At 44.8% G+C, this 17041-nt stretch overlaps 1 protein-coding gene and 1 non-coding gene across 2 annotated transcripts; one reads left to right on the top strand and one right to left on the bottom strand.

The window, feature by feature from the left end:
- The first annotated feature begins 2788 nt into the window (after positions 1–2788).
- KCNG1 (potassium voltage-gated channel modifier subfamily G member 1) lies at positions 2789–9452 on the top strand. The gene is made up of 2 exons (XM_038750457.1): positions 2789–3567; positions 8381–9452. The coding sequence occupies exons 1-2, from the start codon at positions 2809–2811 to the stop codon at positions 9152–9154; spliced, it is 1533 nt and encodes a 510-aa protein (XP_038606385.1). The 5' UTR covers positions 2789–2808; the 3' UTR covers positions 9155–9452.
- Positions 9453–14841: 5389 nt separating this feature from the next.
- LOC119931940 lies at positions 14842–14979 on the bottom strand. Its single transcript, XR_005452236.1, has one exon. It is a non-coding gene; the product is annotated as a small nucleolar RNA SNORA7 (small nucleolar RNA).
- Positions 14980–17041: the final 2062 nt, after the last annotated feature.

Raw genomic sequence — 17041 nt, 5'->3', positions numbered from 1 at the left:
TATAGAGGAACCGAAAAGTGTGCTCGGCAAGTAGAAACCTGCCTCACCATAGTGGCTACAAAACACAAAAGGAAGGAATTTTCTTTTTCCTCTTTTTTTTTTATACTTCGCAAATTTGATTCTTTTTCATGATGCACGGAACTGCCTGAGTCAGAGGCACAGATGCAACTCTTGATCCGGAAGAATTACACGAGATTACTGCCAGGGAATTCAACCCAGACTTCCCTGGGAAATCACCATAGAAGAGAACTAGAGTTTTATATATAACAGATTTTCTCAATTACCTGCTGCTTCTGCTGATTTTGTGACATCCAGTACATAGCGATTATTTTCCCCATGATGGGTGATTATTTATCCGTCTTTTTTCCCAGTGGCTATCACCAAACTCAGGATGTTGTATTCTTCTCAAGAATTTGGAAAATGAGAGCCTGCCTTTCACATGCTTTAGCCATTTCTTGAGCAGTAACATGGACAATGGCTACAGTCTCCGTTCAAGAAATCTTTTTTCATTCAGCAACATTTATTTAGTGCCCATTGGGTGTTAATTCCTGTACTGGGTCATATGGGGAGAAGGAGAAAGATATGGTCTGCTGAAAAATACAATTTACTGTATGGAAGCAAATCAGACTCAAATTCACCAGCATACCACATAAACATAATGAAAGTGACAAAGGTCTACAACCAGTAAAAGTTAGGAAGACCCACATACCTTGTATTTTTGTAGCGCTTTTATTTTTCCACAGCACTTTTATATCAGTTGAAGTAGGGAGAGGGCTGAGGTGTGACCTTGGGCAAGTCATTTAACTTCTCTGAGCCTCGGTTTCTTTATTTATGGATTCAATATCTGGTCTCCTGCCTACGTAGACTCCGAGCCTCACATGGAACATGGACAGTGCCCAACCTGATTATCTTATATCTTCCCCGGGGCTTAGTACAGTGCCTGGCATATGATCTGCTAAAATATAAGCTCGTTGTGGACAGGGAAGGGAGTCTACCAACTCTGTTGTATTGTACTCTCCCAAGCACTTAGTAAAGTGCTCTGCACAGAGTAAGTGCTTAATAAATACCAGTGATTGACTGACTGATGGCATGCTAGTTTAGAGTGAGGTTGCCACTAAAAAAAAAATGCATTCCCCATTTTTTCAGGGGATTTCATTTCTGAAACAAGCTTGTGACCTTGACTTGTCCATTTATACACCAGAGAAGAGCGTACCTGCCCGTGCATTTTCCCCACCCTGCCCGTGCAGCCAAATACATGCACATACCAGAGATCCATCAATGAACTTTAAAAAAAAAAAGTGTCTAATCCTCATTTAGCAAATTAGTCTCCTGCCGTCTCTGAGGAGCCAAGTGCTGAAGGGTTGGAGAATAAAATATTCATCATCTGTCGGTGAACTTGTAGCCAGGAAACAGAATTTTGGGTTTTTTTCCACATTATATTGCTTTCTGGGTAGAATACTTTTCAAGTAGTGACGTGTGGCAGCATTAGCACCGCAAATGAGAGATGTGCGACTTAGACCGTAAGCTCCTTGTGGGTAGGGATCGTGTCTGCCAACTCTACTGTAGTGTACTCTCCCAAGTGCTTAGTACAGTGCTCTGCACACAGTAATTGCTCCATAAAGACCATTGATTTGACAGGACTTGGGGGAAATAGCTGTAGGGAAAAGCTGAGATGGTCCAAAGGGTAGGATTTTTAGAGAGAAAACTAAGCGAACCTGGTTCTATGGTCTGTATATTGACTAGCTCTAAGGATACAAAATATGCCTCTTCCAGGGACATCCCCTTGTTAAATAAAAAGTAAAATTTCCTCTCCCATGGAATAATTTTTTTTTATCTTTGAGGGTGAAGCATCTATTTTATGATGCAAACTTGGAGACATTTTTTGAAAGGAAGCTCTCTTACTTGAATTTAACGACTAGAAAAAATTAGCCAGAAAAAAACCCCAAACTATTTCACAGCTACCATTCATAAGCATCGTACAAGTAGGTCCTCAGTCTTTAAATGGATGCAATCGCAGCGGGAAAACTCTCAAACCCAGAAAGGTGGAGCCGGTTGGAATGAATATAGAGTAATTCCTCTCATCCCTGTACCTTATAATTGTGGCACTATTATTAGTCTGCAAAACTAATAACTGTGCTATTTCTTAAGCACTTACAATGTGCCAAGCACTCTGATGAGTGTTGGGGCTAGACGGACTATAAACAGACCAGGTTTGGAGGCATGTAGCAGGCAAGTTTGCATCATAAAATAGATGCTTCACCCCCAAAGATAAAAAAAGTCATTCCATGGGAGAGGAAATTTTACTTTTTATTTAACAAGGGGATGTCTCTGGAAGAGGCATATTTTGTATTCTTAGAGCTAGTCAATGTACAGACCAGACTAGTTACTGTACCATTGGGTTTCTGGAGAGAAAAGGCAATGCAAAGGGTTGAAATTTTGCCCTGTCTCTAAATCTCCGTGGCGTCGGAGCACTCTTAGAAGCCACGAGCAAAAGGAACAGAGAGCGGTGTGGAAGCCCACAGCTGGGCTTCCTGTATGAGCCTTCCCTCACAGAGACTGGAGCATTTTGGCTGCTGCTTCTGCCTCACCAAGCAGCTGAGAATGAGCTGCTGGCAGCCCCCTTTTCTGCCGTGGTTATTCACTGATCTTAAAATAGTCCTGCAAGCAGCATGGCCATCATTGTCACTGCTTCCCCCTGGCCAAACACCTGAATGATTGTCAGAAAAACTATTGTGTTTTTTTTTTATCCCCTCCCTTCCCCCTCTTGTTTCAGAATTCCAAGGTGGAATGTAAAGTCCAGTTACCAAAATGACTCTCTTGCCCGGAGAGAACTCGGACTACGATTACGGCGCCCTGAGCTGTGCGTCCGATACCTCTTTCAACCACACCTTCTTCCCCGAGTCGCACTCGCTCAAGGGAGTGTTTTACCAAAGAGCCCGGCTTCTCCCCCCGCGAGAGGATCTCTACCAGAGCACTCAGCCCGAGGACCGCAAACGCCACATCATCATCAACGTGGGGGGCATCAAGTACCTGCTGCCGTGGACCACCCTCGACGAGTTCCCCCTGACCCGGCTCGGGCAGCTCAAGTCCTGCACCAACTTTGACGACATCCTGAACGTCTGCGACGACTACGACGTGACCTGCAACGAGTTCTTTTTCGACCGCAACCCCGGGGCCTTCCGGACCATCCTGACCTTCCTGCGGGTGGGGAAGTTGCGGCTGCTGAGGGAGATGTGTGCCCTCTCCTTCCGGGAGGAGCTCCTCTACTGGGGCATCGAGGAAGGCAACCTGGATTGGTGCTGCCAGCGCCGCTACCTGCAGAAGATCGAGGAGTTCACGGAGATGAACGAGAGGGAGGATGACCTGCTGGAGAGCGAGAGCCTGGCGGAGGTGGCCGAGGAGGCCCGGGTGGGCCTGTGTATGAAGGGGCTGAGGGACATGGTGGAGAGGCCTCAGTCCGGGCTGCCGGGGAAAGTGTTCGCATGCCTGTCTGTGCTATTTGTGACCATCACCGCGGTGAACTTGTCCATCAGCACCATGCCCATCCTAAGAGAAGAGGAAGAACAGGTGAGTTCCGGCCCGGGTCGGCAGCGGTTCGGATCCGTGGAGCCCTGAGCACGGTCACTGGCTTCCCGGGCAAAACCGAGGCCTCCGTGGCCTAAAGTGAACGGCTATTAATATCAGGCCTGGGAAATGAATCGGACGGGCGCAATTCGAGGCCCCCTTTGTCAGCTAAAAGATGTGCTCTCTGCGAGGAGATGAAAGCCTCTGCGGCTAATAGAGAAGAGCAGATTTTACAGAGGAGTGCTTTATAGGTGGGAAGCTGGCGTGGCAACTTAAATGGCAGACTAACTGGGACAGCCTGTCAGATGTATATTTCTATTTCAGCCCTAATATCCGTGATTGTGCTGCTTTGACTAATATCCAGGGAACACAGGTCACAAAGCTCAATTTTAGAGAGAGAGAGAGAGAGAGAGAGAGTGTGTGTGTGTGTGAGAGAGAGAGAGAAAGAGAGAGAGAGAGAGAGTGGGTGTTTAGGCCAAAGTAACATCTAGGGTAGCATGTGTACATTGGGCCACCTTCTTCTCATCACTACTAACTAGTTCAAAATCAAGACCCTCGAGAAAAACTCAGTTGTCCCCCAAGTTTCACTGGTGTGTACTGAGCTCCCTCTGTTTGAGGAGCTCTGGGGAATGCAAAACAGAAAAGAAGATGCAGGCCCTGTCTTCAAGACACAGGGACTGTGTCCGACCTAATGAACTCAAACCTATCCCAGCGCTTAGAACAGTGTTTGACACATACTAAGTGCTTAACCAAGTTCCCCCTGACTCCACCATCTTCAGTGATCTGCAGGAGGATTGTGCTCACTGTTGGCAGTTCTGAAGAAGTTGGGAGGAAGTGACGCTTGAGAAGGACAGTGATGAGCTCCATTTTCAACATGTTGAATTTTGTGGCAGCAGTCTGTATGGTTGGAGATATCTCAGAGGCAGAAGGGAGTATTTGAATAGATGGGTGGGAGCATAACACCTCACAACTTACTCTCGCCTTCCTTACTACAGTGGGTTTTTGTTCCTGGAAAATTGCCAGGATTACACTCCAGCTTGCCTGTCATTTAGTGAAATGGTACTGAGATTGACATCATTCTGATGAGAGGCTAGAACTGGAAATGTTAAACCTTGTGATTAAGTGACCTCCCCTCAAGAAAGTGGCTATAAAATGAGAGTTGGAGAGGGCCAGCACAAAATGATGAAGGATGCTTAGCTCGAGAATAAGTTTACGAGAAGAAGCAAAGGAGAGAGGGAGGTAGAGCAGTTTGAAGAGAACCTGGAAAATTTCTTGAAGACAAGACTAACAAGAACTTCAATCAATCAATCAATCAATCAGTCAGTGGTATTTATTGAACACTTATTGTTTGCAGAGCACTGTACTAAGTGCTTGGGAGAGTACAATACAACAGAGTTGGTAGACATGTTCCCTGCCCACAACAAGCTTACAGTCTAGACGGGGAGACAGATATTAATATACATAAATAAATAAATCATGGATATGTACATAATTTCTGTGGTAAACTCAATGCGATCAGGGAACACGTCTACCAACTCTGTTTTATTGTTATATTGTACTCTCCCCAGCGCCTAGTTCAGTGCTCTGCCCACAGTAAGCACTTAATAAATACGATTGATGAAAAGGAGAGTTTGCCTGTCACATCAAAGGCAAAGAAGAGTTTTGGAAAAATAAGAACAGAAAAGATAGCACTGGATTTGGTTAGATTTGTAAACTTCAGCTAAAGCTGTGTCAGTGAAATGGTGAAAGGAAAACCAGACTAAAGCTCATCAAAAACAGATTTGAATGGAAACACCGGATGTGGATAGCATGTCCCGAGGCTTTAGATGGGAAGGATGGAACTATAACTGGGAAGTACTGTGGGATCAAGTGAGGAGATATAGAATAGGGAAGATGTGAGACTGTTGAATGAAGTAGAGGGGAATTTGTTTTTTAGTGGTACCTTTTATGGGCTTACTTTGTGCCAAGCACTGTATTAAGTACTGGGATAGATAAAAGCTAATCAGGTTGGAAACAATCCCCATCCCAAATGAGGCTCACAGTTCATATAGGTGGGAGTAGGATTTAAGGCCCATTTTATGGATGAGGAAACTGAGGCACGAAGTTAAATGGCTTACCAAAGGTCACCCAGCCAACAAGTGGCACTAGACTCCCAGGCCTGTGTTCTTTCTAATAGACCACACTGCTCCTCAAGATGGCAATGAATGAGAGCAAGATCTTTCATGAATGAGAATGCTGGGAACATGTCCCAGGAAGTGAGGTTAGCTTCATCGAAAAAGAGGGAGACCTCTTTCTCAGAAAAGCCAGAAAGAAGAATGGGGAATATTATGATGGGGAAGACGCATTTAAATATTCTGATCACATCAATAAAGAAGGATGTACGGTCATCAACTGTTATTAATAATAGTAATAATAATAATTATGGTATTTGTTAAGGACTTACTATGTGCCAAGTACTGTTCTAAGCACTAGGGTAAATACAAGGTAATCAGGTTGTCCCATGTGGGGCTCACAGTCTTACATTTTACAGATGAGGTAACTGAGGCACCGAGAAGTTAAGTGACTTACCCAAGGTCACACAGCATTTATTCATTTCATTCATTCAATCATATTTATTGAGTGCTTACTGTGTGCAGAGCACTGTACTAAGCTCTTGGGAAGTACAAGTTGGCAACATATAGAGAAGGTCCCTACCCAACAACAGGCTCACAGTCTAGAAGGGGGGGACAAGTGGGGGAACAGACAAGGGGTGGAGCCGGGATTAGAACCCACGTCCTCTGCCTCCCAAGCCCGGGCTCTTTCCGCTAAGCCACGCTGCTTAGTGCTAAAAAGTGGAGGGCCTGGAGGATTTAGAAAGGAATTATAAATTTGGAAGAGCAGTTGAGGGTTGTGGGCCAGAGTGTCAACAAGAATAATAGCATCACCTTGATGTGATCAAAACGTTTTAGCATGGTTAAAGCCGGTCAGTTTGGGATATTTTCTGATGAGTTTAAAGAAGAGAAACCCAAAGTGAGAGCCAGATTCAGTGTGTGAGCTCCCTTGAGTGTAGGGAGGAGAACTGCAATCGGTGGTATTTATTGAGTGCTTCCTGTGTGCAAGGCACTGTACTAACCGCTTGGGAGAGTACAATATAGTTAAATTGTTCTTCCCCTCGCAAGTGGGGGTCGTTGCCTGGGATAGTAAAACAGGGTGAAAAGGCTTGAAATCTCGGGAATCTAGTGTAGTTTGGAGCAGGGAGGGGTAACTGGTCAGGAGGCTTTCGTTAGAGAGAATTTGAAATTTAAATTTAAATAGAGAAGTAGAGTGGCCCTGAGGAAAGAGCATGGGCCTGCGAGTCAGAAGGACCTGGGTACTAATCCCTGCTCTGCCACTTTTCTGCTGTATAACCTTAGATAAGTCACTTATCTTCTCTGTGCCTCAGTGACCTTATCTGTAAAATGGGGATTAAGACTGTGAGCCCTAGGTGAGACAGGGATTGTGTCCATCCTGATTAACTTGTATCTATTACAATGCCTGGCACATAATGATAATAATTATTATGATACTTGTTAAGCTCTTGCTATGTGCCAAACACTTTTCTAAGCACTGGGGTAGATTCAAGGTCATCAGGTTGGGCACAGTCCCTGTCCCACATGGGGCTCACACTCTTGTCCCCATTTTACAGATGAGGTAACTGAGGCCCAGAAAAGTTACCTGCCCAAGGTCACACAGCAGACATGTGGCAGAGCCGGGATTAGAACCCCAGGCCAATTAGACTCCTAGGCCAACGCTTTATCCCTTGTGCCACGCTATTTCTCATAGAAAGTCCTTAACAAATACATTAAAAGGGTGGGGGGTGGGGGGAGGAGTGGAATAGTACTGTAGGGAGAGAGAGAGAAAGGGAGAGAGAGTTAAAATCAACCAATGGTGTTAATCAACCCTTACTGAGTGCAGTGCACTGTACTAAGTGACTGAGAAAATACAGCCCAGTAGAATAGGCAGGCACAATTGCTACCCTCGAGGAGCTTATAGACAGGGAGATTTTGAAGTTGGAGAAGGAGGGTAGTATCCTATTTCTGACCTTTGAGGACAAGGAGAATCACTTGATAATGATGTTCAGATGTGCCCTGTTGGAGTATAGCAAATGTGTGGAAGAGATGAAAGTCAATAGAGCCTCGAGGAGTGAGGAAGTGTGAGGCAGCAGTGTGCAAAGTTCAGCTGGTTGCATATTAGAATCACCAGGATGACTGTGCAGTCGGTAGGGTGGGGAAGGAGAAATGAACCGTGAGCTGAAATTATCCAGAAATTAGAAGGTGGGTGCAGTGTGAAGCTTTAGCAGCTGTCAAAAGGGGAATGTCTTGGGCTTCAGCTGATCAGCTGATGATATCCAAGTGGCAAGGGGTCATGTGGCATTTAAAAGAAAGGAGGAGACATCAGTTCTTTGTAGATGAATGCCAAGATAAGCCGGTTAAAATTGTGCCCTTTAACCCAGAGTGCCTTAGATCTTTAAAGCTTTATTCAGGACTCACCTCAGCTCATTAGTAATATTAAAATGTACTTATTAGGCTGACCCGTGCATATCGCTCCCTGGGAGTAATTTGGATGTGAGCTCTTTCAGGGTGATAGCAAACCACACGGTGCTTTGCAGCTTCCTTCAGTAGCATCTGTACCAGACTGGTAAAATCACAAAAGTGGCCTTCGTGTTCTCAGTTCTGCAGTGGCTAACACTCCCAGGAGAGGAGCTTACCTCTGAGCCGTCTAACTCCCTGAGACCGTAGCTTAATTTGTATAACCCAAAACTTCCATGATTCCCCGCAATGATTCCTCTCTATTCCAGGGCAAGTGTTCCCAGATGTGCTACAACATCTTCATCGTGGAATCCGTCTGCGTGGCGTGGTTTTCCCTGGAGTTCCTGCTGAGATTCGTTCAAGCGCCCAGCAAGTTTGCCTTCCTGCGGAGCCCCTTGACCCTGATCGACCTAGTAGCCATCCTCCCGTACTACATCACCCTGGTGGTCGACACCACATCCGTGGGCCACAAGAAGCCGAGCTCGGGCAACAGCTACCTGGACAAGGTTGGCCTCGTCCTGCGCATCCTCCGTGCCCTGAGGATCTTGTATGTCATGAGGCTGGCCCGCCACTCTCTGGGCCTGCAGACCCTCGGACTCACCGCCCGCAGATGCACGCGGGAGTTTGGGTTGTTGCTGCTGTTCCTCTGTGTCGCCATCGCCCTCTTCGCCCCGCTGCTGTACGTCATTGAGAACGAGATGGCCGACACCCAGGAGTTCACCAGCATCCCGGCCTGCTATTGGTGGGCGGTCATCACCATGACGACGGTGGGCTACGGCGACATGGTGCCCAGGAGCATCCCCGGCCAGGTTGTGGCGCTGAGCAGCATCCTGAGCGGGATCCTGCTCATGGCGTTCCCGGTCACGTCCATCTTCCACACGTTTTCCCGCTCCTACCTAGAGCTGAAGCAGGAGCAGGAGAGGAACATGTTCAGGAGGGCACAGTTCTTGATCAAAACCAAGTCGCAGTTAAGTAACGGGTCGCAGGACAGCAACATTTTGTTTGGGAGCGTCTCCTCGGAGGCGCGAGACAACAACAACTGAAATGACCGGTCACCTTTGCCCCTCACAGACAGCGGCTCTGCGGTAATAGGCCTCTTCACGTTTGCTTCCGGAGCTCTCAATGGCAGCAGCAAGAGGCAGTCTTAAGTCCAACGGGCAAGCTTCCCAATAAATAACATTTGGGGGCATTACCTCTGAAAAGGCAAAAAAAAAAAAAAATCATATGGCATCAAAGACCTAGCTTGTGCCATCATTTGTGTCATAAAGCCGTGTACATTTTCCCTACTTTGTAGTAGTGATGATCTCAATTTCCATCAATAAAGAGATGGGTTTTCTTTTTTGGGCTATGTAAATGATTTAAGCACTAGAAAATTCCGTGCAATTATAGAAGATTATATATGAACGATTTTTAGAGGAAAAAAAGATTCTCTTTTCAAAATAGATTCTGCTAAAGAGATTTTTTTTTTAAAAAAAAAGAAATGTTCCATATAGCCTAGCCCCACACGGAGTAATAAAATTGGATTACAGAAGGGTCTTGGGGGGTAACTTAAATAGCTTATTTTCTAAATGATGTAAATCAGTAGGTTTTTTGAAAAATATAGCTATACCTGATTTATTTGTAACCTTTCTGAGGAGGCTCCAATAGCACCCAAAACTTACATTTACTGTAATGTTATCGATCAATGGTATTTATTGAGCACTTACCAGGTGCAGAACACTGTACCTAAGCACTTATCCCTCCACTTCAATCGTGAACTAGGAATAGGGTGGAAAAAATATTGGTTCCATCCTCCAGCCCTGCCGATTGGGGGTTATCCTTCTCTCAGCTCTGAGAGTTGACTGTGGGGCCTCATCTCTGGGTTGGGAAACCAAAATTATCACAGCAAGTTTTAGTGATGCAGAAAGGAAATATCACTTGAGTCATGGGAGACTCATTAAAGTCTCCTATGACAAACTCCCAGTGACTCACAGGAAAAGTAAGTTTTCTGACTAATTAGCCCTGCCTTTAACCAGTACAGTATGCGCACAGCAATCAAAAATTACTGCAGTGATAATAGTGATAATAATACTCTTCTGGATACTCTTCTTTGAGAGGCAGGAGGATAATTTAAAAATGCAAAACCGGCAGGAGGGTAACATGAACAGAGCAAATGGAGTCTTGTTTGGGGGTCTGTCTTTTTTTCCCCCCTCAGGAAACACACCCACGTGATGGCGTCAGGAGATTTTTATCTTTCTCTCAGAGTGAAAAGCAGGAACCTAGAACAGTGCACGAAGAGAAGGTAGTCCCACAGTGTTAGGGCATCAAATCTCTGGGAATGCTTACCACGTTCTATCTGTGCTGGATTGTAAAATCTTTGAGAGGAGGGACAATGTCTATCCATTTTATTATATGCTCCCAAGTACTTCTACCATGCTCTGTCTACAAGTAGATACTCAATGAATACCACTGATGGATAAATCAATGAAAACAGGAAATAGTCTCAAGCAAGGTTTGGGGAAACTCAGTCAATTGGATTAATTGAGCTCTTACTGGGTGCAGAGCACTGTACTAAGCACTTGGGAGAAATTTACAGTGCTTTGCACACAGTAATCACTTAATAAATGCTAAAAAAAACCCAATATAACAGAGTTTATAGACACGTTCCCTGCACACAATGAGTTTGCAATCTAGAGGAGGAAACAGACATTAATATAAAGAAATTACAGATGTGTACATACGTAGTGTAGGGTTGAGGGAGGGGTGAGAAAAGGGTGGAGATCTAAGTAAGGACAACACAGAAGAGAATGGGAGAAGAGGAAATGAAGGTTTAGTCAGAGAAGGCCTCTTGGAGGAAGATGTGATTTTAATACGGTTTTTGAAGGTGGGGAGAGTGATCAGCTGTTGATTATGAAGAAGGAGAGCATTCCAGACCAGAGGCTGGGTCTGGGCAAGAGGTCGGCAGCAAAACAGATGAGCTCAAGGTACAGAGAGTAGTTTGGTGTTAGAAGAATAAAGTGTGTAGGCTGGGTTGTAGTAAGAAATCAGCAAGTTTAGGTAGGTTAGGCGATTGAGTGCTTTAAAGGAGTTTCTGTTGATTGTGGCAGTGGACTGGCAACCACTGGAGGTTCTTGAGAGGGGAAACATGGAATGAATGATTTTGTAGAAAAATGATCCAGGCAGCAGAGTGAAGTTTGGACTGGAGTGGAGAGAGAACACAGACAAGATGTCACGGACAAGAGGTCTATAGTAGATTAAAAAGATAAGCGTTTACTTAAAAGGTGAGCCCACGATGGAGGTGTGGATGAATCAATATAGAGTAATGGATTCATCATATCCTTTTCTCCAAGTGCTTTTTGATAATTTTGGTGTTCTTAAGCACTTACTGTGTGCCAAGCATTCTTCCAAGTGCTGAGGTAGATACAGGTTAATCAGATCCAACACAGGGCTCACAGTATAAATAGGAGGCAGAACAGCCATTGACTCCCCCATTTTACAGGTGAAGAAACTGAGGCACAGAGAAGTTGTGACTTGCCCAAGGTCACATAGCAGGTATGTGGAGGAGCAGGGATTAGAACCCAGCCCTGACTCTCAGGCCCATTCTCTTTCCTCTAGCCCTCACTGCTCTTCTTTTAGATGCCACTGTCCAAGACAGAATATGGTGTGATTGGATTTGACCTGCCTGAGGATGATGGTGTTTCTCCCTACAAATACAAAAGAGAAAAGGGCCCATTCCAGTGCTTTCTTTATTCATGAGAGACTTCAAAAGAGTTGATGCACGTTTATTAAAATGGTATGTGTTGATAGAGCTGAATAGGTAGTCATTTAGATTCCAGATGTGGCTTAGTGGATAGAGCATAGGCCTGGGAATCAGAAAAACAGAGAAGACAACAGAGGGCCTGGGAGAAGTAGCGCACATGTCTGCTGTGTGTCTTGGGCAAGTCTCTTCTCTGTGCCTCAGTTACCTCATCTGTAGAATGGGGTTAAGAGTGTGAGCCCCATGTGGGACAGAGGCTGCGTCCAACCTGATTAACTTGTATTTACCTGGTGCTTAGAACAGTGCTTGGCACATATTAAGTGCCTTAACAAGAACCATAATTAGTATTGAAAAAAGTGTTCAGGGCAGAGCAGTGCAAACCTACTTGCCCCAGGAGGCAGGGAAAAGTCTGGAGAGGGGGTTCAAATGCAGGGCATCCATGGACGCTCTCAGAATGGACCAACCTAGGCCTGAAATGGAGCCCGGTCAGGCCAGGCAACACTGAAAACCTACTGGATGTACTGCCTTGGTCAATGGGCTTAAGGTTAATGCTAAAGAACACACTCATTCCCAAACCTCAAGAAGTTTACAATCTAACAGAGATGTGTGGCCTAGGGAGAGAGCACAGGCTCAGGAGTCAGAAGGACCTGGGTTCTAATCCAGACTCTGCCAACTGCCTGCTGTGTGACCTTGGGCAAATCACTTAACTTCTCCTTCCGCAACTGTAAAATGGGGGTACCTGTTCTCACACCTATTTAGACCGTGACTTAGTCCATGCAGGACAGGGTCTGTGTCCGACCTAATTAACTCATACCCTGATGCTTAGAACAGTGCTTGACACATAGTAAATGCTTAACAAATGCTTTAAAAAAAAAGGCTACCCTTTTTCCTTTAATCTCCCCACGGTTGATGTGTGGAGGGGATGGGATGAGGAAGAGGGTTCTCCTTAGAAATGCATGTGCAAAGAACTAGGATACCATCATGCAACCCAAGCTGTTTTGCTCCGTCTTGAGGGTCTTGGATATGTTGCAAATCCTGCTGCCTAAGAAACCAGGCCACGTATTGCTCAGTATTCCTGTTTGCTTATAATAGGTTGCTGTCGCTGCTGGCATCTATAATGTACATTTCTTCTGTATTTAAAAATGAATCCAGTAATCCACAAGCCTCTGGGTACATAAACTATTATATTGTTTGTTATTATTGCTTTAGTACCTATTGCTATAGTAATAATTAATATTTATTCATAGCAACAATGAACTACTTAAGCAATTAGACAAATCACAGTTAGGCTGGCCATTTACCAGAAAAGGATCCTTTTAAAGTATTTTACAGTACAGATTTTCATATTGTCTATTCCCATTACTGGTCTGAGTTATATGTGAGGCTGTCTAGACTTGTCCAAAAAAAAAATATATTTTTCTTCCTTATCTTGTTCGCTCCCACAAATTGACAGAGCAATAAGCAATCTCATCTTCTGCTGGACTATCTTTCATTTCCATTTTGACAAGAGATACATCAAGGTGAAACGTTGAAGTAAGTGAGAGGCAGAGAGAGAAGAGTCTTGGGAAGGAAAGAAGAAAAGGAAGAAAACCGCAGTGTGCCTTCACTACTGCAGGAAACAAAATAGGAAACGTCTTTGAGAGAAAATGGTTTATGCAAAACTAATGGATTGATACAGCACCTGACAAAGCCATGGTGTGTTGAAGACAGTAACCATTATTATAAACAGAAACACTGATGGCCCTTAATTCATCTCCAGGGGCTTCACATTAGGAGAAAATCCAGGGAAGCAGTGTAGCCTGGGAGTCCTGGAAGCAGTGGAAAGAGCACAGGTCTGGGAGTAGGAGCAGGTAAAGACCATTTACCTGCTGTGTGGTCTTGGGCAAGTCACTTAGCCTCTCTGTGCCTCAGTTCCCTCTCTGCACACTGGGGATTCAATGCCTATTTTCCCTCCTACTTACTCTGTGAGCCCCATGTGGGACCTACTTATCCTGTACCTTCACCAGCGCTTAGTACAGTGCATGGCATATAGTAAGCACTTAAATACCATAATTATTATTGTGAAGAACCTATATCTTTGGGCTTCGGGAGTGGCTTACACTATCCCATTGGAGCTAAGGCAGAGACCCCACAATTGGGACTGGTTTGAGAGGAGAAATTGCCTCATCGACATCAATAAACCAAGGAGAAAGGGCCCCCGGCAATCCGCTCTTGCCCACACACACCCAGCTCATCCGCTTGACTGCAAGCTTGTTGTGGGAAGGGAATGTGTCTGTTTATTGTTGTATTGTACTTTCCCAAGCGCTTAGTCCAGTTCCTGAACACAATAAGCACTCAATAAATACGACTGACTTATTGACTGACAGACAGATGAAAGCCACATGTGCCTTATCAATACCCAACACCTCCTCTCTCCTCAGAAACCTCTAAGTGCTAATGGGCTAGATTAAAAAACGCTATCAAAAATCAGGCCACAATGCATCCCCCACAGACACTGGACATGGCTAGGACTGGACAAAGAGGCTCAGTTACTTCGTCTGTAAAATGGGGATTAAGAACTGTAAGCCCCATGTGGTACAACCTGATTACCTTGTATCTACCCCAGCACTTAGAACAGTGCTTGGCACATAGTAAGCACTTAATGAATATCATCATTATTATTATTGGGTCAGACCAGAGCCCATAATTTTGGTCTTGTATCCCTCTATTTCTTCTAGCATACCCAACAGCAAAGACGGTAAGATATTACAAAACTGAATAGCAAGAATGGAAAAGGATACTAGTCTTAAGTTTTCGAGTTGTCTCTGACCCATAGTGACTCCATGGACACATCTCTTCCAGAGTGCCCCTCCTCCATCTGCAATCATTCTGGTTCTGTATCCAGAGAGTTTTCTTGGTAAAAATACGGAAGTGGTTTACCACTGCCTTCTTCTGCAAAATAAACTTGAGTCTCTGCCCTTGATTCTCTCCCGGGCTGCTCCAGGGTGAACTTTGACTTGTAGCAGATTGCCTTCCACTCGCTAGCCACTGGCCAAGCTAGGAATGGAATGGGTAGGCCTCTACTTGACTCTCCCTCCCATAGCCAAGACTGGTAGAGTACTGGAAACTCTCCAGGTGCCATCCTGAGAGGGAGGAAGGGACACTTAAATCCATGCAAAATGAACGTTGTCTAGAAGTCTCTCTCGCTCTCAGAATTGGCTTGGTCTCTGGAAAAGAGTTGGCCTTCCCAGAGGTTTTCCTCGTACTTTAGTTCAATTGCAAGACTGCTACTGGACATTTCAATGATCCAGGCTTAGATCTCTGTGTTCCCCTACAATGCACTTAGGGTTCTGTCTTGGGTTGGTACATGGAATAATAATAATTCTAGGAGAAATTAGAATAATAATAGTACCTAAGTACTTACACGTAAAGCCCAACCCTATGATAAAAGTACCTTTTAAGCACTTACACTTAAAGCCGAACCCTATGATAAAAACTGGAGCAAAACAAGATCATCGGACCAGGCAGAAGTCCACATTCCACATGGGCTCACAGTCTAGGAGGCAGAGCAGGGACTTAATCTCCTTTTTATAGCTGAGGGAACAGGCACAGAAAAGTGAAGTGAACTGCCCAAGGTCATGCAGCAGATAAGTGGCAGAGCCGGGATTAGAACTCCCACTCCTGTGCTCTGGGCTTCTTAAGCTAGGATGAAGCTCACTCAGGTGAAAAGAAGGCAGGAGCCAGTAGTGGGAAGGAAAGAAAGAGTCCTAGCCAGCTCATATGAAATTCCAGAATTCTGCTGTTGCCACCTTGAGTCCATCTGGAGCTCACTGTGGGATAGAGATTGTGTCCAATCTGATTACCAGCATCTGCTCCAGCATTTAGCCTAATAATAGTAATAATAATAATAATAATGGGATTTGTTAAGTGCTTACTGTGTTCCAAGCACTGTTCTAAGTGCTGGGGTAGATGCAGGGTAATCAGGTTGTCCCACATGGGGCTCACACTTTTAATCCCCATTTTACAGCTGAGATAACTGAGGCACAGAGAAGTGAAATGGCTTGCCCATAGTCACACAGCAGACAAGTGGCGGAGCCGGGATTAGAACCCATGTCCTCTGACTCCCAAACCTGTGCTCTTTCCATTAAGCCACACTGCTTCTCTAATGTGCCTAATGTTTTTAGCACATATGAAGTGCTTAATAAATACCACAATAATAACAGTAAACTGGAAGGACTTTTTATGATATTTCTTACGCACTATGTATCAGGCACTGTATTAAGCTCTGGGGCAAATACACACTAATCAGATTGGACACAGTCCATGTCCCACATGGGGCTCACACTCTTAATCCCCATTTTACAGATGAGGTAACTGAGGCACCTAGAAGTTAAGTGACTTGCCCAAGGTCACATAGCAGATAAGTGGCCAAATCAGGATTAGAACCCAAGTCCTTCCGATTCTCAGGCCCATTATTTGTACATATTTATTCTATTTATTTTATTTTGTTAATGTGTTTTGTTTTGTTGTCTGTCTCCCCCTTCTAGACTGTGAGCCCGCTGTTGGGTAGGGACCGTCTCTATATGTTGCCAACTTGGACTTCCCAAGTGCTTAGTACAGTGCTCTGCACACAGTAAGCACTCAATAAATACGATTGAATGAATGAATGCTCTGTCACTAGGCCATGCTGCTTCTCAATGCCCATTCCAGCCCTACCAATCTATAATGAATCAATTTCCAGATAGGGCAAAACTGAAGAAGAAAACTCCCTTTATTTTACACAACTAGCCTGGAAGAATTTCTGATTGGCATCAACTAAGTAGCACCAGGGTGCCATGTTACTGAGAATGGCTCCTACAGAGACACTAGGGAGGGCACTGTGACGTTCAGGCATAATGTTTTCTACCAGAACTACCTTTTCAGTAAAGGAGAAGAGTGCTAAAGGATTCCACCTGTTTCAAATCAACTCAGGTCCCCGCCGACTGGAATCCTGAACTGTAATCCCACCAGCTTGAAATGCGTTACTCCGACAGCTGTGTTCAAAGCAGAAATCCAAGTCTGGTGGTCAGCATTAGCAGAGGTAGCAATGGCATTTATTTAGCACTTACTGTATGCCAAACACTGTACTAAGTTAGGGGAAGAAATATACAGGTGGGAATTAAACACGGTCCCTGTCTCTCATTAGCTAACATTCTTAGCAAACCCTCACAGTGTG

Source organism: Tachyglossus aculeatus, chromosome 8 (assembly GCF_015852505.1).
Source record: "Tachyglossus aculeatus isolate mTacAcu1 chromosome 8, mTacAcu1.pri, whole genome shotgun sequence".
In the NCBI taxonomy this organism is placed as follows: Eukaryota; Metazoa; Chordata; class Mammalia; order Monotremata; family Tachyglossidae; genus Tachyglossus; species Tachyglossus aculeatus.
The sequence above is the reverse complement of the archived record's forward strand: the minus strand, read 5'-3'. Positions and strand labels throughout refer to the sequence as shown.